A 21,683-nucleotide genomic window follows, 5' to 3' on the forward strand; every position below is an offset into this window, starting at 1 on the left:
GGTGGAATGTTAATCATGTTATTTTGTAAACTTTGAGGCTAAACTAAACGCGCATTCTAAATTAATCGGAAAATAAATTCTATTTGGGTCTATCAGCGTACACAACATTAGTTTACTAGCGCCATCTATCGGCAAGCTCTGAAGTATGTCGACTTACAAGCTCTGTCTCACTCGCACTCGTGATCTCTGCGCGGCCGAATGGTTCAATGACTCTGGCAACGCTCTGGCAGCGAGTTTCTATTTTCTCTCTGGTCCTGTCGTCGGGTCGGACCGCTCGCAAGGAAAGGGCCTTTGTTTGCGTTTTGCGTTCGCATTGTACGGTTATATCGCAGCTGCGGCACTTGAATATCGCTACGGTGACGGAATGTGCCCTGAGAGGAAACACGGGTATCGCTCCTCCCGGTCGATGTGAAATGTGCAGTGTGGCAGTGTGGCGCCGAGTGCAAGCTGTGCAAGTGCAGTGAGGTGCAGTGTACGCGCTGAGTGCAGGCAGGGGCAGGCCAAAGCGTGGGCCGAGGGCAGCAGCGGCACGGCCACCACGAGCGAGCGCGGAGCTGGCGGCGGGCGCGCGGCCATGACCGGCGACATGCCATTGGGGAGCGCGCACGCTTTCGGGCGCGCGTTGCTCCGGGACGGGGCTCTGCCGCCGCTGGAGCCAGGCCCGCCCGCACCGCCGCCCAACAACGCGCAGCCGCCCGACAAGCGGCCGCCGGCCGCGGCCGCCAGTCCTGAGCAGGTCATGAAACTTTACATGAACAAACTGACCCCGTATGAGCACCGAGAGATATTCGATTACCCCCAAGTATACTTCATAGGCGCGAACGCCAAGAAACGTCCCGGCCTGGTCGGGTTTCCCAATAACTGTGAATACGACAACGAACAGGGGTCATATATCCACATCCCGCACGATCACATAGCGTATCGATACGAGGTACTCAAGGTGATAGGGAAGGGAAGTTTTGGACAGGTGGTAAAGGCGTACGACCACAAGAAGCGCGAGAACGTCGCGCTCAAGATGGTGCGCAACGAGAAGAGGTTCCATCGGCAAGCGCAGGAGGAGATCCGCATCCTGGAGCACCTCCGCGAGCAGGATAAAGATAACACGATGAACGTGATACACATGTTCGACTCGTTCACGTTTAGAAACCACACATGCATCACGTTTGAGCTACTCTCGATCAACTTGTACGAATTGATTAAGAAAAACAAGTTCCAGGGGTTCAGTCTGCAGCTTGTGAGGAAGTTTTCGCACAGTCTGCTGCAGTGCCTGCACGCGCTGAACAAAAATCGGATAATTCACTGCGATATGAAGCCGGAGAACGTGCTTTTGAAGCAGCAGGGTCGCTCCGGAATCAAGGTTAGTATTTTTTGCTTTTCGTTCAGTTTTCAATCTCACTCTCGTACTTTATAATTTCATAAACACAGTGTCAGGTGTTGTTGAAGCGCATACTATCAAAGTGTTTGTGAAATTGGAACAGGTATGCAAGGTGCCGAGTTGAAACGTCGGATAAAATCAATATAGGTAGAGTAAGTAAGTAAGCGTTGCTGTCGTTCTGTGTAAACAGTGCATTGCGTGCTGTAGGGCGTTGAGATCAGCTGGCCGGCCACACCCGAGGGGATGTTTGTAGGGTTATTTGTCACACCCTGAAAAGAGAACGAAACATCCTGTATTATGGAATGTCCTTACAAACTTGCGAATCTTGAGACAACATTTTCATTTCGACGAAATTATATTTTTATGTAATATTGGTATCTTTGCTTACCAATGCGGACTTGATTCGTTTTAAATTCTGTTTTATTGCTTTGCGTCATCAAAACCTAATCTCAAGCATTATTAAAGGAATCATACGATAAAATCAACACGAGACTTTTGTAGCGTAAATCTTATTATGACGTATTACGATTCTTGATACAAGTATTTTGTTCACTAGCACTATCGTTATCTTCGTTCCTCGTCGACGCCGGGGTTTATTTATAAAACCGCCCGATTCACTAACTGGGAGTCTCGCCATGTGATATTAACGCGGTTATTTATAATTTACGTCATACGTTCGTATCCACTCTGTATTAGTGTCCGATTTTTGTCGAAACTAAAAGTTTACGAATGTTTTGAGACTTAGGGTCGTATTCTAGAACTCTACTCAATGCTCAAGTCAGGATTTGAGCAGACTTGAGTATGATTTCAAGCACTGGAAATACGACCCTAATGGCAAGGACTCGAGTATGATTTTCAGTGCTCACTGCAATACTCAAGTCCTGACTTGAGTATAGAGTAGAGTTCTAGAATACGACTCTGATGGTCGTGTTCCAGAACTCTACTCAATGCTCAAGTCAGGACTTGAGTACGATTTAAAGCACTAGAAATTATACTCAAGTCCTGGCGTTTAGGGTCATATTTCCAGTGCTTGAAATCATACTCAAATCCTGACCTGAGCAATGAGTAGAGTTCTGGAATACGACCCTCAGGGTCGTATTCTAGAACTCTATTCAATGCTCAAGTCAGGATTGCACTGGAAACACAAGCACTGGCAATACGACCCTAATGGCAGGGACTTGAGTATGATATCAAGTGCTTTAAACCATACTCAAATCCTAACTTGAGCATTGAGTAGAGTTCTAGAATACGACCCTTAGAGTCGTATTCCAGAACTCTACTCAATGCTCAAGTCAGGACTTGAGTGTGATTTAAAGCACTGAAAATCATACTCAAGTCCTTGCCATTAGGGTCGTATTTCCAGTGCTTCAAATCATTTTCAAGTCTGCTCAAGTCAGGATTGCACTGGAAACACAAGCACTGGAAATACGATCCTAATGGAAGGGACTTGAGTATGATTTCGAGTGCTTTAAACCATACTCAAATCCTGACTTGAGCATTGAGTAGAGTTCTGGAATACGACCCTAAGAGATTAATTTACGCTCGATTTTGTAATTACTGATGGCAGCTTAAAATCTAAATTATAATATATTTTTTTTATAATAAAGCGCTTGTGAACAATTATTTCGTAAAAGATTTATTTTATAGGTCTCTACAAATCACCTTTTTTTAATATGATAACAAGTGACGAGACGAACAAGTCATGCGCGTGATGGTAAGCTGCCACGCCTGTCCATAACAGTTGCAGTGCCACTCAGAGCTTTAAATCGCAAAGATCTGAAGGCACCCCCAATGCGCCCGTCACCCTGAGACATAAGTTGACAAGTCCCATGTCTAATTTCACCAGCACCCTTACCCTTCAAAACCGGAACACAATAATGCTGACATTACTGCTTGGCGGCAGAAATAGATAAGGTAGAAATACTTCCCTGGACGAACTCTTTCACAACGAGCTCTACTGCTACTATTATACTACTAGTCACTGCTACTGCAAAGCAGTGACTAGTAATTTTATACTTATTAGCAAAAATTCACAGTTACACAGTGAACCAATGTCATCGCGATATTTCGATCTAAAAAATACCGCAAAAACTGAAACCTTCACCGCTCACTGCGAAAACAACGTGACCTACAACTCGATGAAGCGACTGGCACTTTTCAACGGTAAATATGACGTCTATGTCAGAAACATACAAAAAGTTAATGAAGTTCTACAACAACAAACAATTGAAATGTTTGTTTTTTTTTATGCTTTATTACCCAGTTATTACTGCCTTTCAAAATTTCTTACAATTATTTTTTGCTCGTAGAGTTTCTTAAAGCGATATAATATAAAAAAAAAATCGCGTCAGTTATTTTAGTCGTTTCTTACAAACTCTTACAGTATAAACGTGCTGTTAGGTCTTGACACGTTTATCGATAAAATGTAAGTAAAGTGCTCGATAATTATTTAGTCCCTTCTAAGTTTTAAACGCTATAGACTATATATAAATCAACTTTACTACGTTTCCAAGACTTGTGTCAAATCATTCTTATGAGACAAGTTTTTTCACGACCGTTCGCCTTGCCACGGTCGATCTGTTTTAAGATCTCAAACAAATCCTATTATATCACCTGTTATTAAAGACTCATTGTTCCAAAACCGTGGTTTGTACACCATCGTGCCGCCATTCATATCACGACGATAACAATATCTAATTGAACGATAACATAAATGATGTCTATGAAATATATAGCATCAATACATACTTTGTGTTTCAAAATATTCTTTAAGTGCATTATGATAATTAAAGGTACGCCTTTTTGTATTATTTATTTAATATACTCGTGAAAGTGATCGCGAAAGTCTCGAAACTTTTAGTCCTTCAATTGTTTTAATTTTAAGAGAGTAAAAGCTGTTAACAAGATTTTTATAATTACGCAGTTATGAAATTCTTTATTGCACAAAGAGAAAACTTGTTACAAAGGACATATCGTCGTTATACTGCGAAAACCAATTATCTGGAATTTTAACAGAAAATGACTTAAGTTAGGATAACGCGACAAAATTGTATATGTAAAATGCATACATTTTCAAATTTCGGTAAAATATAAAATGTGGAATCACAGTTACAAATTTACGTAGGATGACCATGGTATGCCCAAGAAAAAATCGTCGTTGAAATTTCAATTGCATTTATTTCAAGATCGATATTTTGTGAAATAATTGTTTTTCTCAGTATAAGGGCGATATACGATGGTGAGTTTATCTCTAAAAGATATAGATCTAGCCAACCCTTGAAGAAAGAAAGTCTGCGGGATCGTATTGTACAATAAAATCGTTAACATTTAAATATAAATGATTATAATATAAACATCTGATCGTGATCTCTTTTTATGAATTATTAATAACCATTTACCGAAATAATGTTTGCTTTGCGTTCATGTTTATCATTCTCATTTTCATATAAAATAAATGGTGACGGTAATGTTTTGTTAACATGCACGTAAAATCATGCATATGCTTGTGGTAAATTTTATATTAATGCTAGACTGAGACGTTAGCTATACAACTAAACTTACAACGGAATTCATCCGGTGGCACTGCCCAGAACCAAGTTAGAAAAGTTCATTTCCCAATTTGGTTCTACCGCGAATCGATCCCGGGACCTCTCATTCAGTGCCCACAATACATAGTAATAAACTGTAGGGCCATAAAGATCGTTAAAGTTTCCAGCAGTGTTGCCATTTACGAAGTTGTTTCTACTAATTATGTGTTAAATTTTTAACATTTTCTAAGCGAAGTTGTTTAATTAACCCTGACCTGGTAAGACAGAATATTAGGAATGGGATGTATATTGCTTTACGCGTCTAGCTGGCTGTACAGAACACATCCATGCCTAGTAAACATGTCAAAAATTAAATTGAAAAATGCACATAATTTAGCTTGCGTGATTAGAAACAGTTACTCATTTCTTTATCCAGGTTAGACCTAGATGAAATTAAAACGCGCCACCAGCGTATCTCTAGTTTCGATAAGATAGTGTTTCATTGCAAACTGATGGTTACCACGCATGCGTTAACGGTATGCTCAACCGTACATTCTCTCAACGTAAAAATATTCTCCTATTGTTTCAGCGAACATAAATTTCAAGATAAAACTAACCAGCGACTGTAGAAGTCATTAGTTGCTTTTTTGGCAACTTTAGCGGTACTTTCCACAACCTGTTTGCAGACATATATCCATTAAAGTCCTAATTGACTACTTTTTTATAGAAAGCCGCGAGTGCGTTGCACTTTTGGCTTATTTTCGTGAACGTGATCGTAATGCAAAATAACATATCTTGTACGTTCTAGTTTAAGAAAAAAGTAGTTAGCACAGAAGCGTTAATTTCATGCACGCCGAATGCTCAGTGGGCCTTAACTGATTATAATTCTTGGTACAATAAAGACAGTTTTGTAATTTTAATTTAATGCTCCAAGTGTTGCTCTAAATATTGAGACGAATGAAAAAAAAAAACCGAAAGCTATCCCTGATTTTACATGCTGTCGCTATAATAAACCTTTTCGAATTTCGATATGAATACGTTCGTAATGGCGGATTTTTTGGTCTGTAAACTGTTTCGCTTTTTGAATGCCGAACAATATCTTTAACGGCGATGTTTAGCTATTTAGCCAGGCAGTTTGACTAGCCGACTAAAACCAATGTCAGCTATTTCCGACGCTAGCGTTTTGTCGCTGCAACTCTGCGGTGTTGTCAGTCACGCGAACGTTGGGACATTGAAGCTAATCTTACTAACCGAGTGACTAATAATTTTGCGCTTTTCGCCGGGTACTCCTTTCTAGGAAGAGCAGGAGAAAATTACTTGCAATTTTGTCTGTCACAAGTAACATTCTAAACCGGTAAACAGAATAGACTTTGCAAACTTACCTGCTCCATAGACATTACAGTTTAGTCTACTAACAATATATAAGCGCCATCAGAAATCAGTAAACAACACGAAATTATAAAAAAAAACTACCTGACGACGAAACACATGTTCACAACACCATAGACAAAAAAACTTGGTTTTTGAGTACCCCACCCCTCTCTTTTGACATTAAAAAGATCACACACCCTATCGCAGAGGATGTCTAGCGACCTCGAAAGAAACACCTGTAGACGGGGCAGGTATAAATAAACCAGCCTATATAGAGCGAGTTTACAATGCGTAGAGTGCACCACACAAATCGTGTCATTTTATATTATTTGTAATATGGTTCTCTTTAGAACTTTGTACCCTGATCTGTGTGGTGAATTGTATATGTGTCCCAACCGGTCCCGGGAGTGATGCGTGACTGGTTTCTGAACGGTTTTGAGTTCCTTGCTTTATTTTTGTAGCAGTTGACAGACACGAATGCTTTCTTTTTTTTCTTTTGTTCCCTAAATTGAAGCGGACGACGAACCAATTTGAGCACTTTCAAAAAATGTTTAGGTATTTAATTAATAGACATTTTTCGCTTATGTGCATTTTGTGGACATTTTATTTACAATACATCAATTTGTCAAATGAGTCATCTCTTCGTTCTAAAATCCATTTCAACGTAATCAGGCAATTTTCAATAATAATACAAAAGTAATTAACAACTAAAAACACCACTCGCCTGATAAGTCCATTGCCCTTGGCAGTCCTTATATCGGAGGGGCGTCATTAAAGTGTATTCCTGTCCTTAATGACTTTGGAATTTAATCATTATCATTCAAGCAGCATCGTGTAAACTAAACGCTCGCTGCTTCAATATACGATGAGATTCATTAAGATAGTCTCCGTGCGGCCACATATTCCCTGATTCTAAATTTAAACGTACTTTAACCGAAAACTTTTGTGTATTGTGTGCCAGTATCATACGTATATTAATTTATTCTCAAATACACGAGAGCGAAATGTGCTCATCAAATACTGTGAGGTGTGCACACATAATAAATAAAACAATATTAATTAATATATTATACGTACGTCGCACATAACACGAAATACAGTCGTAACTCAAAACTATAGAATATAGAATAGTGAAAACACGATTTGGATGTTCAAAACATTACTGAATGGAACTAATAAATTTATATTCTCGTTTATAATTGGATGAATCACTATAATGTATAATTAAGAATAATACCATTATTCGAAATAAGATTCATTAAGTATTCTTTTTTGAATTTTCAAATCGTGTTTTCTCAATTTCATCATTTTTGTGTTACGATAGTATTTGGTTTCATGTGTGATTTATTGCATACATATAAAAATTCTGCTAACAATATTATGATCATGATAATACAGATTAATTACCTACGTATTGCGTATAATATTTGGAGCTTAAATGAATAGTTTTTATCTACAAACGGATCTATTTCATTGAAATTATTGTCAATAACTATAACTAATATTATTATTATATATTACACTTATATTACTTTAATTAACATAAACTAATTTTGTTGATACTCTACTACATCGGCTTAGTAGTTCATTGCTGGAATTAACACAATCGCCACACTTTGCAAACGGTTTGGCGATGACAGTAAATCTACTTCAGTTAACTGGACTTTTTTCACATCTGGCGAACTTAATATGTAGTACTACGCTGCTCGCCATGTCTTTTTTTTATATCAAGTGAGGACGAACAAGTCGTGCGCCTGGTGGTAAGAGTTACGCCTGTCCACAACAGTTGCAGCGCCACTCAAAACTTTAAATAGCAAAGATCTGAGGGGCACTCCCAGTGCGCCCGTCACCTTGAGATATAAATTGACAAGTCCCACGTGCCTGTAATTTCACCAGCACCCTTGCCCTTCAAAACCGGAACACGGTAATGCGCATCATATTACTGCTTGGCGGCAAAAATAGGTAAGGTAGCAGTACTTCCCTGAACGAATTCTTACACAAGGAGTTCTACTGCTGTTAAACTGTCGTAACTAGGACCTGACTTAGATGGTCCATGCGCGGGCATCGCGTAGGTCATGGTACCCTTCTCGTATGAGGGTCACTATAATCAAAAGTAATGTAGAAAGATATGGGATTGTCTTAACTAATGCATTAGCGTTTTGGTAACGTTCGAAATATTGGTACCTAAAGTTTTCTTTCTGTGAAAATTATCAATTACGCTGATTTTGCTTAACAATAAAACTGAAACTAAATAAAATATTTAAAAACCGATTAGAGGGGGTTGTAGATCACGTTTCGCTGATTCCAGATATGTTAATAGCTCAATTTTGCAAAATATATCGATTACGTCAGTTATGATTAGGGATCGGAATAGGCAGAGTTTTTTCGAAGAACATAGACAGAAAGTGGAGACTGCCTTACGACAATATTTTTTAGGTCCAAGCTTTTTCTGGATTCGGGAAATCACTTAAGGATATTAAAAATTGACGTAATTGGGGACAGGTAGGTACACTATACTTATCTTAACTTTGCTACGCACAATGGATCGGATCTGCGATATTGGATTCTTTTTCACGATACCTCTTTAAAAAAATGCCAGTGTAGTGATTCCAAAATTGGATCGACTAAAACTTCGTACCGATGGGGCACTAAAAGTATGGTCCCATACAAAAAAACACACATTTTATTTTTTTCCTACTATGATAGATTTATGGCATAATGTGATGTGACAATATTTAAATAGGACAATAGGATCTCTCGATTGGCATTTTTTAAAAGAGGTATCGTGAAAAGAATCCAATGTCCACAATATTGCAGATCCGACCCACTGTGTCGCAAAGTTAAGATAAATATAGTGTACCTGCCTGTCCCCAATTACGTCAATTTTTAATGTACTTAAGTGATTTCCCGAATCCCGAACATGTCCAGGACCTAAAAAATATTGTCCTAAGGCAGTCTCCATTTTCTGTCTATGTTCCTCGAAGTTTAGGTAAAAAAACTACCTATTCCGATCCCTGGTTATGATAACAAAGGCAGCACGTAAAGGCATATACTCGTATATAGCACCGGGCAGTGCAGGTCTCCACCCGACAGATTAGACTTATTCAGTAGCGATGCGCGTTTGATTTGAGGTTGTGAATGTTTTCGATATTCGACTCGTTAATATTCGATAATCATGTCATTCGAATGTCAAATTAGTAACTTACTAATTTTCGTATTCGAATGTTTTGAATGATCATTCATTACTAATTACTAGTACTAATCCACAGATTCCATAGAGCACTTCTGCTCGTAATCACCTAGCCCTCTCTGACATATGGTAAAATACTGTAAATGTAACGGGGACAAGATGAATGAGGTGTTCCGATATTATAATCATTCAACTAGTGCACCTGACCGAATGGCAGGGCACTCGGCATTGTTAATCATTCGACTCAAGTGGAATGATTGTGCTTGGATTCCACTTAGGCGAATGATTTGCCCATTCGAATGATTAGTATTAGTAACTATTAGTAACATTCAATGTCCCGCATCGCTAATATTGAGTCGGGTAGCGAGGCGGTCGTACACTAATAACAATAAGCACGCGCTGCGTATGTTGTAATTGCTTATCGATGATGTCGAGACGATTGTCTCGATGGTTACAGAAGCCAAACATCTTAATTGTGTGCGTAATTTTTAACTGTTTAATGCAATATCGTACATGCAGGGTTATTTGTAACATACTAATAACCTCTCAGGACTGTATTTACTAACATCATAAGCAACAACTTTTGTTCCATGACTTATCATTCATTCATTCATTCATCACATTTTTCTTTCATACAAAAATTAAAATATATTTAAATTGATCGCTCTAAACAGTGATAACTCCATGCAAAACGCAGGAGCGTGGGTTGGGGTTGACAGATAGGACGCTTGCACGTTTGAAATTACTACCTTACACACATACAGATACAGATGTAAAAAGTGCCAGAAAGTACAACAATAACTTAAGAGTTTATGTTTGGTCCATTTATTATGTTTTGTGAAACGTCATGGAACAAAAGATGTTGTTTATGATGTTGTAATGTCCTGGGAGGTTGTTAGTATTTTTCAAACGCACATAACCTTGTATACATATGTATAGGATTCTTTTTGACTTTCATTCAACGAAATTTTATTTTGTATTGGGTTTTTTTATAATTTCAAGTGACAGGACGAACAAGTTGTGCGCCTGATGTTAAGTAAGACGCCTGTCCATAACAGTTGCAGTGCCACTTGGAGTTTTAAACCGCAAAGATCTCAGGGGCATGCCACTGCGTCCGTCAACCTGAGACATAAGTTGACAAATCCCAAGTGTCTGTATTTTCACCACAACCCTTACCCTTCAAAACCGGAACGCATTAATGCTTACATTACTGCTTGACGGCAGAAATAGGCAAAGTAAGAAGGAAGATAGTTTTTCGAACTGTCTAGTGAAGGAATCTTCTCTACTAATGTTCTGTGCCTTTAACGTTTCTGTGAAACGTGTAAGATTCTATTAGTTATTGGAAACCACACAAGGATGACGTCATCATAATTAATTGTCTTCAGATAAATTTAAATCCTTTAAAACAAATTAAATTAATTGAATGTGCTAGACATTCTCACCAACTACCTGATCTCGAACTACGGAATTCTCTGTCGCATAAGTACCAGAACAACATAATTCAGTCTACAAAACACTCTAGAATCAATTTCAAACGTTAATTTCAAAATTGCTACTATCCGGAACCTAACTCGGGACCGCCTTAGTCAGAGCTCATATCGCAAACCGTTAAACTTCCGAGGTCGCCAATCAAGGTGCTAGTCGTCTCATAACACTGAAGTCAGTTGACAATACTGAACTCGGTTTACGAAGCCTTGAAGTGTAATTTTGGTGACAAGAATTATCTATTTACGATACTGAAATAACGAGGATGAAATATGATATTGACACTCGACTTAGGCTTGTGAGTTGATTTTATGACACCATGGATTATAAAGCATAATATGAAAAGACTCAAAAACTATAACAACGTGGTAAAATTTTTGTATATTGCACAAACACACTTTTAGTAGCAATAGAGCTCCTCGTGAAAGAGTTTGTCCAGGAAAGTACTGCCACCTTACCTATTTTTGCCGCCAAACTGTAATGTGAGCATTACTGCGTTCCGGTTTTGAAGGTAAGGGTACTGGTAAAATTACAGGCATATGGGACTTGTCAACTTATGTCTCAGGGTGATGCACGCAGTGGGAGTGCCCCTTTGATCTTCGCGATTTGAAGCTCTGAGTGGCACTACAACTGTTATGCTGCTACGACTTGATCGTCCCGTCACTTGATATCTTAAAAAAACACACGTTCACAGGTTAATTTATGAAGTATCAAATTGGTATCTCCAGTTTTTAGATGAAAAGTTAGGGCTGGTTGTCAAAAGGGAAATTTTATTATATGTAAATAAAGAAAACAATCTTGTGTCACTCCGATAAACGACATGTTCTGATCTTTATTCACATTATTAACTTTGTTTTGTTTGTTTCAATTTGCTATGGCAAATCTTTACTGCAGATTTATATATGTAATTTCTGCCTATATATGTCTTGTACTGTAACTGTTATGCATATTTACTATTCAAGGTTAAATTTAGGTTCTAGCGACAGACTTGATAACTATTATTTAAACAAATTAAGCCCTAAACAAATAAAGATGTTTATCTAATCATAACCTACATTACAGTGCCATCTTGTTAGGTGTTAACCATTATTACCTAAACGGTATCTAGAATGCGTTTACATATACTTGAACGACCTTTGTGTTACACTCATCTGCCTTCCGTAAGGTGGAGTTTCGAGGACAGCCACATCTGCAACGTCGTCACCACCAGTAACGTCACGACAAAGTTGTTAATCACACGACGTTAATAGTCTATACAACCTCAAATGACTTTGGTTGATTCCGCATAACAGTGAAAGTGTTGAACTAATAACTTTGGAAAAAATATATAGCCAAAGTGAGGATATTCACTGATTCCTATACGGTGTGAAAACACGATTCCTAAAAATTTTCATGATAGAAGAAAAACACAAACTTACTTCGAAATTTTACAAGAAAGCCGCTGTTTTCAATACGTTTTTACGTACTTTACATGTACCAATGTTTTTTTTAAATATCAACTGAACCAAATACAACACGTATAGTATACGATATATATATATATTTCAAATGGCTTTAATTTCGTTCGTAAAACAATAAATTCTGAAATAAAGCCAGTGTGCCGCTGGACTCAAGCAAAATGAACCGTGTTAGTACGGGAAAAAAATTAATTAATTAGTATCGATTCTGAGAGTCGTATTCTAAAACTCTACTCAATGCTCAAGTCAGGATTTGAGTATGGTTTAAAGCACTCGAAATCATACTCAAGTCCCTGCCATTAGGGTCGTATTTCCGGTGCTTGTGTTGCCAGTGCAATCCTGCCTTGAGTAGTGAATAGAGTTCTAGAATACGACCTTTAATAGCGTCGTACATTTCCGTTGTGAATTACTGTGCACTTTCGGTGGAGACGCAGTGCTGGGAACCACCTTTATGTGCTATAGTACCTATTCTAGGCCAAACAAATATTCAGTTAATCTCATGAGGAAGTTTGGCCTAAGGTTAAAATAAATGGCTTGTTAAGTTTAATACTGATTTAGTATTCTGTGGGAATCGGAAGTCACCTAGCTTTGTTTTGTTATGGGCCTTGAAGTAATTTATTTCATTCTATTCAATGTTTTTGATCGATCTTATTGCGTAATCGATAACATTCGTAATATTTGTTGTTAAGGTCGTTAATAATGACGGGGTGTGTTTAAAAGTTATTACGAGTTGACAGTAATTCCTTACCCCTCGTATGGTTTAGAAATCGAAAAGTGTCTGCACTGTAAATCGAGTTTTTAGGTTTTCGCGATTGTTACACATAGGAAATATGCGAATAAATAGTTTCACTACAAATAATTTTATTCTCTAAATTTAAACAAAACAAAATCTCGGAAATTCTCTTCGACTTTATTAAAGAAACGTGCACGGCACCGTAAATTAAACTCTAAACTGCAATACTTGCTCGAATCTAGAAACTCATTCTCGATATTCACTTGAATAAGGTGCTTTGTACACTTACCCTTACGTGTCTTCCACAAATCATGGTACCCTTGCTACTCGATACAAAGTAGAAAACATTAAATCGCTACAGAATTCCGCTTGGACATGCGACGTGGAAGTGCTTTAACGGGACTAACTCGCGTCCTTTTGCCTGTATTGTAGGGTGAAAATACGTACTTGTTTCAGGTTTGCCGTCATTACTTGCCTAGCTTCTGTAAACTTGGTGCCTTTACTAACTGTTTTATTGTTGTGCAATTAAAAATCTCATTGAGTGGTTTTGATTGATTACTAGACCACCTTTTTATATACATAGCAGCTATAAACATGGTCAGCGTTGTATTCGCAAATTTTCGGCAAAAAACGAGATTTCACGATTTAAATAAAAATGGCAGCGAAACTTAACTAACACTAGCTTCAAATTCAAATATAATTTTTCATAATTAATCGAAACAAAAGCTTGATATACAAGACAGTGCCAAACACGTTTAATATTATCTAAAAGAGTATATTATCATTATTAGCTGCTTCTTAGAGAAGTGCAGTGTTCCATAACAATCTAGCTAAAAGGGTTTAGCAATATTCCTATGCAGCTCTCAGCAACGCAACCTTGTTGTAACCGCAAAGGATAAAGCCACATCGTGCATCTGCGTTTGATGCGACCTACTTTTGATATTTTATAAGAAATCTTATGGCGAAATATATCGTATTGAAATTTTCCTCACGTACATTTGATGAAATAAATGAGGTTGCATCGAGTTTTGTCTGCTGAGGCTCAATTATTTGATTTTCAGCTTTGACTTTTCCGTCGTGTTGTGACGATGCAACCTCTTGCATCGTCATCCCACCTTTTCATCACCCTTTTCTCTGGTCTAAAACCACCTACTTTGAAATTTTGAACTAAATTTCCATAGCGAGCTCACATGCTCGACTTCCCATAAAATTCTAACCCATTAAACACATGTAACCTAACGTCTTGTAAAGTATTATATTTGCAGTACCATTGAAAATCATGTAACCGAACTTCTTATAAAGCATGGTATTTCTAGAAATTACAGGCCCTTTTTAGGAAAGTCTTTTTGTACCATAACCTGTACATAAGTTATGTAGGGAGTGTTTTTATACGATTGTACCTGTTTTTATATCATTGTTTTGTTACACAGCCTCTACGCCTTTACTTCACCTGTTTTTTACCCTTCATGCACTTACCTTCATGTACCTTATTTCTACAATAAAATTCACGTGGACGTGACAGTGTTAACTATTTACAAAAATTTTGGTCAACTTGGCCTATTTATTTTTTCCATGACTTAACAGTGATGATTATTTCACCAACATGAGAGCGTTGTTGTAGACTTCTTGCACGACCAACAAGCAGTTTCTAATATAGAAATGAACCTCTAAATTAAGCAAGTTTCACAAATAATAGTTAAGCCCTTTAATTTTACCAGTCGCTTATTAAAGTCTACGTTTAATTACTTTCTAATTAATGCTACTGGAATACGTTAACTCCCCCTAGCAATTTCACAAAAGGGTCTTGCAGAGAAATTACGCAAACGCGGTTGCAGACTACACAAGTTGAAATGTTGTTCTGTAAACCGCAAATCTTTGCTATAACTGACGTAATTTCGGAGCTTCTGTTTCTGTTATTTTGGTCTGTTGTTTTAAAACTCCTACTATTTGTCAACTTTCAACTCGCCATATCGATGCCTTACTTTCTCAAACTCGTATCTTATAAAGAATGATTATTCGGAGGATGACAAAACTTTCTATTTATTTTTAATTTCTTATCAAGGTTGTTAATTTGGATGCTTTACATTAAGAATAGGTAAAAGCCAGTGTCTGAACATGAAGGAAATGTGATGTGAAATCAGAAATTTGTACATTTTTGCTTTTCAGTTAACTTTGTGCTTTGGGATGTGTTTGAGAAAGTACGAGGATGATGTATGGAAGCGTATTGAAAGGACTAAAAATATATGCTCTTTTATTTGAATGAAATAAACATGATCTGTGAAACTAAATAATTTACAACAATGTATCATTTCACTTGGGATACCATTTACCAATTAGCATCTACCAATACGGGTACAAAAAGAAATTGAAGCACACACACTTCATTCGTTGAACAGCGCGAACGGAAAGTGGCGCGTAACTTTCAAACTTATTTGACAACTGTCAATGTTATTTGACATCTAGAATATTTGGTCTTTCCGATTACCTGCAAAGAAAAATCTATTCCCAGATAAATAGACAGAGATTTGGACAATGCAGATTCAAAGCTCACTTGCATCTTTTGAGCATAATTACTTTTCTCCAGTTTGCACTGAGTGCACAACTCAAGAAGACCAAACATTAGAACATATTTTCTTTTCATGCCTTACATTCAACATTCAGTGACTGCTAATAATAGACCGGCTCTTGAAAATATATCTGCCTATCTCGCCTTCATTACAGAACATTTTAGCTTGCCCAGAAAATTTCATCCCTATTTATGATTTTATTAACACCACTCTTAGAGCACTCTGACTTGAAGAAAAATTCGGACTTATCTTAAGTAACTTTTTTATAATAAAAAACCGACCTCAAAAGTCCGTGGATTTTTTTTATCATATCAAATGACGGGACGAACAAGTCGTGCGCCTGATGGTAAACCACACGCCTGTCCATGACAGTTGCAGTACCACTCAGAGCTTTAAATCGCAAAGATCTAAGGAGCACTGCCACTGCGTCCGTCACCCTGAGACATAAGTTGATAAGTCTCATGTGCTTGTAATTTCCCTTAGCCCTACCCTTTAAAACCGGAATACAATAATGCTGACATTACTGCTTGGCGGCAGAAATAGGTAAGGTTAAGGTACTTCCCTGGACGAACTCTTTCATTTACATAGATCTGTCAATTTGCCTTATAATATGTTTGATATTGAAGGTTTGGCTTTGCTTTTAAATTAAATAATTAAAGAACAATTAAAATCTAAGATCTGACAGTGTGGCTTAGACGCCTACTATTGGTCTTTCCGTTTTACGGAGTTATCAATGTATTTGACAAGGTTAAAAAAAAATTAGAGGTATAATATCGATTAATCATTGCCGTATTGTTGTTATCTTATTAATATCACCTTTACACCACGACATTATCTACATGACTCAAAGCATGAGTGAGAGTGGTACATAATGCAATGCAATTGAAAAGAAATGTTTTGGCAAACATTATAACATTGTACATTATGTGACTGTATCACCTGTTACAGCATTATCACAACATGTCTCTTGATGTGCTCAAAATTTCACAGTATTTGAATATGTATATTTTCAGCAGCAGTAGAAACGCCTGATGCGGCCATGATAATGCTTTGTGTACCAACTGATCCTACTAACGCATTGTCTGTTAGTTGTCCATTTGGATGTTGATGGTTTAATAACCGACCAGACTATTGAAAAATAATCACTGAATTATCTTGGGGACAATATTATATAATTCTTTATTGCACATAGAAAAGATACATAAAACACACCTTACAAAGGACATATACAAATGTGAGCTTATCTCTAGAAGAGATTTCTTCCAGCCAACCCTAGCCGTGGTGTAAAAAGTCTGAAAAAAAAGAAAAAGTCTGCGGGACTAATTGTTGTACAATAAAATTTAAATTTAAATGTGACTAAAAATATATAAATGATCGTAATATATACATGAACTTTATATACGTAAATACATACATAAGCACAATATGTATTATAATAACAAATTACTAGTTTATATATACATATGTTACCGATTGACTAACTAACTCGTTCGACAGAAAGTGCCCTTTTAATTTGTGTTTGAAAGATGCCACCGATGGACCGTCACGAATGTCAGCAGGCAGTTTCTTCCACATACGAGATGCACCAACCGTAAAAGAATTGTGGAAGAACTTGGAGTTGGATTGGGGATATAATAGTGTCCTAGTGTCACAGGTACATTTTGGGCGGGAACTAGGGGCTAAGGGAGAAAAACTGGTACACAAATAATGAGGAAGCTGGGGGTAATGTAGGATTTTATAAAGAAGACAAAGAACGTGCATATCTCGGCGAAGTCGTATTAGGAGCCATTTCAACTTAGTCCGAAACTCTGAGACGCATGTCATATTTATGTAAACCGAAAATGAAACGGATTGCCAGATTTTGTAAGCGCTCCAGTTTGTTAAGCAGCTCCTCAGTAGCATCCAAATAACAAACATCGGCATAGTCGAGAAGAGGGAGTTGTAAAGACTGTGCAAGCATAACTTTGATGTTGAACGGTAAGAAGAATTGAAGCCGCTTTAGAGAATGATAGGAAAAGTGCAAGCGTGGACTTACCTCATTTACCTGTGGTCTCCAGGACAGTATGGTCAATTATCAAATCCAGGTCCTTTGTATTTTCCGCATATGCAAGACTCACTCCATCATATGAAACCTTGGGGAGATTAACAAAATCCAACCTGCAGTAAAGTGTGATTTCGTCGGGTTTACAAGCAGACCAAACGAATCAGCCCAAGACTTCACCACAAAAAGATCCTTATTAATAGTTTCAATGGCAGATAGGGTATTGGCTACATCAAAATGTCTATATATTTGCAAGTCATCTGCGTATAAATGGAATGGAGGAGAAATTAATTTAGTGAGCTCGTTTATGAACAGCGAGAAGAGAAGAGGTGAAAGTATTAGTGGTAGTGTAAATGTACCAGTGTGTGTATCATCGGATCATATGCGATTTCTTTGATCTTTAGTAGCAGTAGAGCTCCTTGTGAAAGAGTTCGTCCAGGGAAGTAATGCCACCTTACCTATTTCTGCCGCCAAGCAGTAATGTGAGCATTAAAGTAGTAAAACTTTTTCATTTTGAGTCTCGTTTATACTTGACATGATTTCACCAACGTCGAGACAATTAAAAGCTTTCTGACAACTTTGAAGTTGAGAGTCAAGTTCACGTTAAGGAAGACTTATCCGTGTCCGTATTAAAAGGCAAAGTTGTTGCTTATTCCAACTTTGGGACAAAACCTTTACTGTTCAAGCCTTTTAAGTTTCTTAATTTTTATTTTTTTAAGCTGATGGCTTTATAGCCATGCGTAATACGACTCATCCGAAGAACAGAGTCCGATGTGATTATATGGCGAAAGGAGAATAAATACATAATTTCCTTATTCAAACTAAAGCCTATGTAAAGGTGTTTTGAGAATTTATATGCCTAATTTCATTTCGGATATGTAAAATCGAACAACAGTCGATCTGATATCCACAGTTTAGAAGAACGAACGAAATGTACTATGTCCTGAGAATAAATAGTCTTGCACGTAGATCTTTGTTCTACGGACGAGTCGAATAAATAAAGAATAAAAAATAAATTTGGACAACTCCTGTAATTTTCGTTCATTATCTCAACGATGGAAATTATGGCAAGTCTAAACGAGACTGTGTGAAAATATAAGTTGTGCTTCGTTCAAAAACGAGTAATTTGCAGTGTCTGATATTCTGACGTTTTTTTTTAAAAATCGTATCTTCCAACTTATCTCAAAACTGAAATGAAAATAATATTAGAATTTGTATTTTGAAATGGTTATGTCCATTTTAGACAGTCGTGATTTCAAAATTTGCGAGTCTAAAATAGGCATTGTCCTTTCGAAACTGATTGTAGATATCTGATTTTAGTTTAGATTAATCTTATGTTTTTGGAGTCTGAAGACGGTAACACTATAACTATCTTTCATGCCAACGATATAAAGAATAACTATTAATACAACACCATAACTCAAGTTTAAATGACTAAACCGACTACCATAAAGCAGCAGATCAGTGTTATAAATTTTGTTATAGAACAATATTTCGAAATTTACGAAGGAGCATTTTTCCTCGTTAAGAAAATAAAATTCAGATAAATCGAAATATGAGATTTAGATGGCATTCAGACAAGACGGCTTTAGCAGTAATTGGGTCACACGGCCGTTCGCAACGTCGCAAGTCTCGGCGATTCTATCGATTTTGCCATCTTGTATAATTTTTTTTAATAGTAGAAACCAACAAACAGTGTTGACGGTCTACCTGATGAAAAGTCGTTACCACTGCTATTGTTAGTTGCGACACCATGATCGCAATTGCATTACCGGCTGTGTTGTATAAGCTCCGAAGTCTCGTGTGCCTGTGTTTGCACTGGTTCTCTTCACCTTTTTTTTCGTTATTATTTAAAAATGTTTGACATCATAATATAATCTCTAAGATTTCCTAGTAGAATTGTTAAGTAAACGTAACACACTCATAGCCCCGCACTAGGGAAATCCTGTGTCGCGGGCGCCATGGACACACACATAGACAATCATAAATAACATCCAAACTCACGAGAGAAATAAATGTTGGCCATACACATATTTCTCTCGGCCTGTGAATCGAACCGAAGATCTCCGCGTGGCAGTCCGGCATGGTAACCGTTCGGCCACGGAGGCAGTTTACCTAAGCTAAACTTTTTTTTAAGTTAACCAAACTTATCAGCATTAAATTAACAAATAAAATTGTATGAAAATTACCTAAAAACTATGAAAAATTTGTGTGCCGTAAGGTTGGGTACAGTGATACAAAATTCATTAATGTAACGCCTTTATAATCTATTTATTACAAAGAAATAAATGATTTGATTTTTACTCATTAAGCAAAATAGTCTGAACATGCAAATTCCTTATTAGTCATAAGCATTTTAAATAAAAAATACGCTTAGTTTATTATCTAACATATCGTTTGTATAGCTGCACAGTTGTTAAAGCCATAAAATAATCGTATTCCAACTGTTCAACTGGTCAACTATTCTTGGAACAAATTAGAGGTGTGACTTGTTCTTAACGGTATGTTGAATATAATCAACCAATAACGCTTCTGTGTTAAAACACTAACTGTTCCATGCATGCGTAGCAATGCTTCAAAGCGTCTGCAAAAGAACCACAACCTTTTCGTCTGTAAACACATTTATTCAAACAACTGGTCCACTTGATTTTTTTTATAATATCAAGTGATGGGACGAACAAATCGTGCGCCTGATAGTAAGATACACACCTGTCCATAACAGTTGCAATGCCATTCAGAACTTTAAATCGCAAAGATCTGAGGGGCACTGCCACTGCGCCCGGCACCCTGAGACATAAGTTGACAAGTCCCATGTGCCTGTAATTTAACCAGCACCGTTCTTACCGTTCAAAACGGAACACAGTAATGCATTACTGCTTGGCGGCAGAAATAAGTAAGGTGGCAGTACTTCACTGGACGAACTCTTTCACATGGAGCTTTACTCCTACTACAATATAAACATATTTTAAAAAGGTTTCTAGTACTTTTAAAAAATAAAAAGAATTTTATAAGCAGTAGCGAGCGCTTCTTGTGAAAGAGTTTGTCCAGGGAAGTATTGCTACCTTACCTATTTCTGCTGCCAAGCAGTAATGTGAGCATTACTGCGTTCCGATTTTGATGGGTAAGGGTGTTAAGGTGAAATTACAGGTACATGGGACTTGTCAACTTGCAGTGCTCTCAGATCTTTGTGATTTAAAACTCTGAACGGCACTGCAGCTGTTATGGAGAGGCGTGTCGCTTACCTCCAGGCGTAAGACGTGTTGTCACCTGGTATGATGAAAAAACAACAACAATGGAATGCATAGTACACACATATACAAGTGTTTATTTTTCTACATCTAGATGATAGCTCACATGCGTTTGTTTCCGAGTTTCATCCGACAATGAGGTTTCATATTTCTGAAGTGATTTTTACATGCAACAGAGTGAGCACTAAGGCGACATAGATTGCAAGCTTTATTGCTTTCATCTGAATATCTGTATCAACTTCTGAAACAAAAGGCACAACGTCACAAATAAAATATTGAATTTATGTTTTAGGAATTAGCGTTTATCTTCACGTCTATACCTTTTACTATGTTTACACGTGTACTTCCATTAGATAAGGGGAAATGATGTAAAGAAAAAAAACACAAACAGCGTAATCTTAGTAGAATCTTTAGAACATTTGGCAATTTCTGCTTTGTCTTGTCTGGGCCTAGACAAAGGGATATTGAAATTTGTTTTTGCAATAGATATCTCGTACATAATAATTACATATTGTATAATGTAATGGATTTTGGATGTCTTGTAACATGAACATACCAATATGACTTTTAACACTATCTATATATGTGTGTGTTGTAACATGATAATTATTTTAAGTAGTAAGGAGTGTTTTTTTTTTTTATAAAATCTATGTGCGCATTTGACCTCCATCACACCTGATGGAAAGTGA

At 37.2% G+C, this 21,683-nt stretch overlaps 1 protein-coding gene across 1 annotated transcript in view; it reads left to right on the top strand.

The window, feature by feature from the left end:
• The first annotated feature begins 380 nt into the window (after positions 1 to 380).
• Positions 381 to 21,683, top strand: part of LOC113228114 (dual specificity tyrosine-phosphorylation-regulated kinase 2) — a 241,601-nt gene continuing 220,298 nt past the window's right edge. The window contains exon 1 of the mRNA XM_026461272.1: positions 381 to 1,357. Within this exon, the coding sequence (XP_026317057.1) occupies positions 575 to 1,357 (783 nt within the window). The 5' untranslated portion in view covers positions 381 to 574. The remainder of the gene's footprint in view (positions 1,358 to 21,683) is intronic.

This window comes from Hyposmocoma kahamanoa, unplaced genomic scaffold (genome assembly GCF_003589595.1).
Source record: "Hyposmocoma kahamanoa isolate Upper Pololo Valley unplaced genomic scaffold, ASM358959v1 224, whole genome shotgun sequence".
NCBI classification, from domain to species: domain Eukaryota; kingdom Metazoa; phylum Arthropoda; class Insecta; order Lepidoptera; family Cosmopterigidae; genus Hyposmocoma; species Hyposmocoma kahamanoa.